Source organism: Anopheles bellator, unplaced genomic scaffold (assembly GCF_943735745.2).
Source record: "Anopheles bellator unplaced genomic scaffold, idAnoBellAS_SP24_06.2 scaffold00067_ctg1, whole genome shotgun sequence".
Classification (NCBI taxonomy): Eukaryota; Metazoa; Arthropoda; class Insecta; order Diptera; family Culicidae; genus Anopheles; species Anopheles bellator.
The window spans coordinates 11,432-19,353 of NW_026684315.1; the positions used below are offsets into that span (position 1 = coordinate 11,432).

General features: G+C 38.8%; 1 protein-coding gene across 1 annotated transcript; it reads right to left on the reverse strand.

Annotated features, from left to right (window-relative positions):
* Positions 1–2,661: 2,661 nt before the first annotated feature.
* On the reverse strand, positions 2,662–7,473 carry LOC131214177 (carbonic anhydrase 1-like). The gene is made up of 3 exons (XM_058208560.1): positions 7,370–7,473; positions 5,234–5,311; positions 2,662–3,624 (listed from the first exon to the last, which is right to left on the reverse strand). The coding sequence occupies exons 1-3, from the start codon at positions 7,398–7,400 to the stop codon at positions 2,783–2,785; spliced, it is 951 nt and encodes a 316-aa protein (XP_058064543.1). The 5' UTR covers positions 7,401–7,473; the 3' UTR covers positions 2,662–2,782.
* Positions 7,474–7,922: the final 449 nt, after the last annotated feature.

A 7,922-nucleotide genomic window follows, 5' to 3' on the forward strand; every position in this document is an offset into this window, starting at 1 on the left:
CAATGTTAGAGGGATGCCGTACGGCTCATTCAACGTTTAAATTGGCGTTAAATCTTCATACTGTTGAAGAACCAATATGTTATATTTTAAAAAACTTCGCATTGGGCAAAGTATTGTCAGAAGCGAAAATCATCATCTGGGACGAATGTACAATGGCGCATAAACGTGCATTAGAAGCACTTAACCGAACATTGAAAGATCTACGCAATGACTCGAGATGTTTTGGAGGGGCAATGATTTTACTGTCTGAAGATTTCCGCCAAACACTACCAGTAATTCCAAGCTCGCTTCCAACGGCTGCCGACCAAATATACGCTTGCCTCAAATCATCAAACCTATGACGCTATGTGAAGACACTTCAACTGCCAACAAACATGAGAGTTGCATTGCTTAATGGTACATCTGCTGAAGCTTCTCTGAGCAATTGCTGATTATCGGTAATGGTCGAGTACCTGTCGACGAATCAAGCGGATTGATTTCATTTCCACAGAATTTCTGTAACTTTCTCTCATCGAAAGACGAACTTATCAACAAAGTATTTTCAAACCTCATTTCCAACTACAAAAATAATGAATGGTTGAGTAAGTGAGCAATTGTAGCGGCTAAGAATGCAGATGTAGATGACCTGAACTACATAAGTCAGGATAAGATCATTGGAACAATTCATTAAAATCCATTGACAGTGTTACAAATAAAGATGATGCTACCAACTATCCAATTGAAACCAACCAAAACTGTGCAACGGAACGCGTTTGGTGATAAGCAAATTGATGAACAATGTGATTTACGCGACGATACTTAGAGGAAAATTTGAAGGTGAGGAAGTTCTCATTCCGAGGATCCCGATGAGCCCAACCGATATGCCGTTTAAGTTTAAAAGACTTCAATTTCCGATCCGTTTTGCTTTCGCTATGAAAAATTAACAAATCACAAGGCCAATCCTTGAAAGTTTGTGGTCTGAATTTGAAAAATCAATGTTTTTCACATACATGTCAATTATATGTGGCATACTCACGCGTCGGAAGACCATCTGCATTGCTTGTTTTTGCTCCTGATAATAAAACCAAAAATGTAGTGTATCATAAGGTGCTTAACTGAAGAACAAAGAAAGCTAATCCCAATAAAAAAAATTTACTACATAAAATCCAAAATCTGCTTACTTATTACCTTTGGGGCGGAGCAAAGTTCGCCGGGTCTGCTAGTTTGATTATAAAAAGGCGGCTGAATGTTTTTCGTTGCTTGAACTTTTATTTGAAAAGTTAATTCATACCATTTATTTGTGAAAAATAATTTCCATTAAATGTTCATCATGGCTGACTTTGCAGTAGCTCATTCCGTGAACCCAAATTTTAGAGCACATTTTCGACTGTCTGTGGTCCTATCTCGGCAATAGCAACTCGAATTTGGCTCTTAAGGTTGTGAATAGTTGCTGGTTTGTTCGCATAGCATTTATCTTTCACCGCTCCCCAAAGATAGTAATCCAAAGGCGTCAAACCGTAGCTTCTTTGAGGTCAATTCACAACATCTTCGTCTTTTTCTTCTTCTTCTTCTTCTTCTTCTTTGTCGCTCCAACCGCTGTGCGGTATTGGCCAGCACCAGAGACAACGTTAATTTTAATTAGCCCTGGTGCTATCCGTAACAGTTCGTTTTAATGGGCGGCGTTGTTGGTCCCGCGCCAACCCCCTTTGTCAACGCCGGTATCGGGAATCGAAACCATGGCCGGTTGAGCCGCAACCGGTCCCGGGATTCGAACCCTGGCCAGCTGCGCTGACAGCCCAGCTGCCCGTTACCGACTACTCTATCAGCGGGGGTCTTCTTCTTCTTTTTCTTTCACAATATCTTCTCTTCCGATTATTCGCTGTTCGAAAATGCTCTGCAAACAATCGATCGTGACTATCGCTGTATGGCACGTGGCGCCATCCATTGCAAACCACATGTCGTCCAAGTTCTCAGCTACAGTGTGGCAGAAGAACCAATCAACCAACATTGCTCGGTAGTGTACGCCTTTGACGGTTTCGCCGGCTCCGTTTTCATTGATTCCTACGGCGGCCGCTGATGCCGCCAGACCAAAATTTGCACCAAATAGTCCGTCGTTTTGGATATATTCGCTTCTCCTGCACGACGTGTGCGGGAACGCGAAGCTGTAAAGGAAACCGATCGGACACGTCATCAGGTAGTCCGATCATCTCAAATGGAGGAAGAATAATGGGAGACGGGAAGGGAAGCTGATCAAATACGTCACCGGAGAAGTCCGATTGTCTGAAAAGTAGGAGTAAGGGGAATTGGAAAGGGAAGCTGATCGGATACGAAGTCCCAGGAAGTCCTCTGAAACGCCCCTAATTGATAAATGAGGATGAAATGAGGTGTGTCGACGCGCGGCGGAAACAGGCAGTACTAAATAAAAACATGTTGTAGCATATCTGCTAAACGGTTAAGCAAGACATGTGTATTGCATACCAAGCACCTTCACCAGGCATAAGTGAGAACCGAATCCAAATATCAAAGTATATCGCGCCACCGAAATTGCAACAGTTAGAGCGCGACTTGCGACAATCAGAAACTAGGGCGCATCACGCCATCATCCCGGAAACAAAACATCCGAACTGTGTTTACAAAACAGAAACATCTGTATCTCCAGTTCGAGGTGAGAGGATGTACTATTTAAACGCTTTTATTTGAGGAACTTGAAGAAATGATGGCTGCTTAGGTTGAGCTTAACAACTACATTTAATTCGTTGTCCTTGTCTATTGTAAATTTCGTTCCGATTTTAAACATATGCAACTAGGAGTTCGGAAATATGAAATGGGCCCATAATGCCCCCGATAGTAGCGTCAATGTCGAAAGTAGAACTGCAAGGAATGATTTCTGCAGAGACCCTGCCATGCTGTACCCTACAGGATTCCATTCGGTTGCATACACTAGTGAGCGTGCATTTAACGGTTGAACGGAACGGAAGTTGTTGACTAACTCGTGCCCAGACTGATCATGAATAACCTTAAATTGATCCACCTGCTCTAGCGACACGGGCACACTCTCGGTGAAGACGGTCCACAGAACCGATTCAGCGCAAGCAGGGGTAGTTAATGAACCCTCATACTGGAAGTAAGAGGTGCGATTCTTTGGTAGCAGGGTGAATGGTGATAGTTTTCCTTTTAATGGTGCCACATTACCAGCGGCGTTACGAATTTCTGCCGTTGTCTCGAGAATGACGCCGATGTTCATGTTGGATTGGGCGGAAACATGAAATAGCACAGCTAAAACGGCCACTCCATTCTGTGCTGTCGTTGCATCTTTAAACGTAGGATACCTGGCATCGTAATGCACCAGATGCAACTCGAGCGCATACCGAACGCCACTAAGCGTATGTTCCGATCCCCAGTGGAAGTGCAACTGGTCGAGTATGAAGCGGCCTGGTAGACCTCCACCCAGAATCGTGACGGTTGTATCTAAGTTGTTCACTTGTACCGAATGACCAGTATTCGTCAGTTGAGCTTGTCGGATCGGTAGCATGAAGTTGTTAAAGATGATGGGACCAAATTCTCCACGAACCGCTGCCTCCCTGGTGAGATCGATCGGAGACTGGCGCCGACCGTTTTCGCACTGACCACCCCACGATTCTGGCTCTAAAAGTACACCAAACAACGCTTAGTAACATAAATACGGCCCGGTCCGTTCCTCTAAGATTAAAAAAAAAAAAAAACGCTTAGTAACGTGAATTGAAAATTGCCGCTGGGAGAAATGACTCCAAAAATAGTTGGTTTGATGTTTTTGCAGCGGAAGATGCTTGTTAAGATTGGACAGTATTGGGAAAACAAGAGGTACGGTCTGTTATTGGCTGCTGTTACGATTCGACGCTTATTTTTTCGTTCTGTTTTACTCGGCAACAATAAATATGGCCACAGCTAAGACAGCTAAACAGCAGGCGGCAGAAGATTTACAAAAGTTGATTACTTTTGTCTTTTTGCGGTAAGAAACTTGAAACCTCACACATGTGGAAATTTGATGAATGTCATCTTAAGTGACATTCTGTGTGGAAAACGTGGGTGCTACGAAAAAAACGAATATGTAAAAATAAATCACATGTTATGTGTCCTCTCTTTAACCCTGCAAAGATCGCAAATTTTTGTTTTAGCATTTGCCCGGTAAGAAACTGTCAGCACGTGTCAGTGTTCGACATATTGGTGTGCGCATCATTTTTAAGAGTGTTGACCAAAACTGAACACAAATGACGTACAGAATTGAAGTAGATCGTCCGTCGCGAAGATAGTTGGCACATGGATCCCATATTGCTGTAAGAATCCAAAGCAATATGAATGCATGCTTAGTAAGTACCTGGTCCAATTTGGTCACTCTCTTACCTGATTATAAATTTATGAACGAGTGTCGAAAACTACATAAGTAGTTTAAAACCTGCCTGATATTAAAAAAAAATGCTGTCATAAGCCCATCGATCCAATATTAATGATCTAACACGGGTTTTCATCGTAACTAATTTATTTAAATTGCGTGTGGTGCTGGGAAATGAGCTTTAATCATTACTCAAACTCGATTAATATAAAAGCATTAAATTTCTTTTGAATTTTCAGAAGCGATTTTTGTGTTTTTAAATTTGAGCTCTTGCTCAAATGTGATGCTTTACATTTCGCCATTCATCATACTTGATCATTGTTATATATTGATTAGAGCATAATGAAATCCTCACGAATTTATCGCTCTTTTTGGTTTTCAACAGTGACCAAAGATGATGTATTAGTTTTTATTGGACTATGCTATGATATTTCGATATCAACATGCTACGTTTATAGAGCAATAAGGTAACGAGGACCACTAATTTGTTGAACATGACAGGAGTTATTGTGTATTGTTTCAATTGAGTTTGATGAATGCGGCTGTGCTCTAGTACAGTTAAGACTATAGTATGTATATAGTATATAGTATGTAAAAATTGAAGTTTTTCTTTAGCAATCTGTCATGTGACTTGTAAGAAGCAGATACATTCAACAATCAATTCGTGCAGGGATTATTTACACAATGATAGCGATGTGCATATAAAAATAAGAAAGGTGTGGGAGTAAAATTTAAAAAGAAACAAAGGGAGAAAGTTAAAGAAAGAGAAAAGGGAGAGAAATGAGGGATAGTAAAAAAACAGAGAAAGAATACAACAGCACTTGCCACATACACAATGGTTACGTAATCAGGTTTGTAGGGTTAGTGTAGCAATATTATACCTACCACTAATAACACCATTTGGATCTGGTGAAGGGTAATACCACTCATCATTAGGCTGTAAATCTACCATTATAAACAAGACTGAAATGTAAAAAAGATACGCAGACATTTTTGAATATGTAGCAATTCTAACATGGTGCGTCTGACCTCAAGTGCTAGTGGATCTAGTTATAAGAACAATATTATTAGTTAATTAATGAGAGATATACAACATGTTATCAGTCCGAAGAGCTATTTCTAAATTAAATGAATTGGCTTTAATCGGGAAATACCAAATCAAGGCCAAAGGAGGAGAATATTGTGGCGTACGAGAAAGCCGCTACCTTATCTTCTAGTGTGGATTGATTGGCAACTTAGCCAAACATTCCGGTAGTTTAACCGCTGTTGTTTGTAGTATGTATGTATTTATTTTGATTTCATTTAATTTATCATCATAACTGCGTAATCATTCGTAACTGCCGATCATTCATCCATCGAAAATGTCGCTGTAGACGTATATGGTCTATTTTGGTGAGTAACTTCTTCACGATTCGAGGAACAATCATATGGTGAACGATAAGCACACTCGGGTCATGGTTTATCCATATAAGCTATACGATTCGTGAAATTAACAAAGAAGTGGCGCGTGTCAATTTTTTTCTTATCAGTTTTCATAAACCAATCCATCATTATTCAGCTGACACCAATTACTTAGCTGGTTTTTTCACCAGCACGGGTCAGGTGATAGAAGCCGATGATGGCATTTTGAACCGCGAATGAGATGCCATTCTATTGATGAGTTTCGCAACGTGCTGATAATTTCATTTACGTCGAAAAATTAGATCTTTGTTAGGAGGTACAGTTCTAACGGAAGGTTCCTTTTTTCACCTTTAATTGCCCTTAAAGTGGGCCGTTAACTTTCTACAGCGGCACGACAGCTATTTCTATAAAAATATTTCAAACCTATTTCGATGTTTTGCCTAACTCAGGTGCTGCAATGCATAACTTCAAAATTAAACCACAGTGATAATGAAACCCACATAATTATAGATTTTTTGGCATTCAATGTTTAAGGCTATACACAATTAATGAATACTAAATAGTAAACACATTAATAACAAAAAAATTTTTAAATGTGAAGTGTTTCTATTTGTATGGTAAAGTGTTCTTTTGGTAGCATCTATCTGTCAACTGCTATCTAGCTCTGATTGACGTCAAAGTTTGTGTATTCCCATAGCCAATTCAACCTGAGCAGTTTCAAATTAAAACTACATGTGTCTTTAGCACCAAAAGTAATGTAGTCTCAATTGGTACCACGGTATATCTCACTTTGTAAATCTCAATCAATGGATTTACAGAAATGGTTTAAGCCCCATCTTAACTTTCCGTCAACATTTGTCCCACCGCTAGTCGACCGTTTAAATAATGTAATTAACTTATTTCAATTCCGCTTCTCGGATATAAAATCAAAATACTTTTTCATACCCCACCTTGTGCGCTTATCTGTACATTGCTCGCATAAGAAAACATTAAACAAAAAAACAATACAATAGTGCAGCAATTTTACAAGTAAATAAGATTAAAGTAGAAAAAAAAGATTTTTCATAGAGAGATTTATAATTTTTTATATGTTCAAAGTTTTATGCTTGAAGCTACAATTGCCTTTTCCAAAAATATTCATTCTCATTATAACATGCACTACTAATGACCACATCAGTTACATGTACGCTAACCAATTCTTACATATACTTTTATGTATAAGTAATTTGTACATATAATATATATAAAATTGTGTATATATATATATTATATATTTTAATTCATATCAAAAATTCTCATTATACACATTTGTCGCACATTTATACGTCAATTTAATGAGTCAAGCAATAAAGATTTTTAAACAAAGACAATGCCTTATTAATTGATACTACATCAAGTTTGATTTATTTAAAAAAAAGCTTTGGTTTGATTTTGCTTAGGTGGCTTTAATAATACTTTTATTTGTAAGTAATATTAATAGATAAAGAAAAGCAAATGAATTTATTTTGTGTTGCCGGTTGTTCGACGAATATAATAAAATGCTCTAAGTGCAACATTGATCAAAATTGCAGACTGTGTATACAAGACTAAGTAAATATCGTAGAGAGTTTTTACACTCACCGATGAAATACGCTAGCGATAGGTATTTCATTCTAAAGCTTTCAAAGCACACGGAGTCAAGAACACTACGAGGGATGGATTATACTGCTGGAGTACTATTTGCGCGCACCCGGAAGGTTCACAATAGAATGTCACATTTTGGGGCAAGTCGCACTATTTATGTATGACCCTCAGCAGGCACTAACGCTCGTCTTCGACAAAAGCTGATAACGTCGTGTAACAGTGAGAAGATGAATATCTCTCGTTTACGGATAGTCTATTTTCGATCTACAGCCTTTTCGCGCAATCTCACGTCCTGTTACGATCCAAGGTCTGCACATTTTCCAAAAAAAAATTTTTGCCTTACACCCTTTTGGTGTCGTGTATGTTCAAGTACATTTATGTACTATTCGTGCACACATACTAACATAATACAGTCTAAAGAGATTTTCAACAGATTTTTTTTTATAAAATTATGTGTGAACGTTTCAAGTATTGCACTCCTCGAGCCCACGAAGGGTTAAAATGGGAAGATAGTGGACAGGATTCCGAATACAATCAAGTTATTTTATTA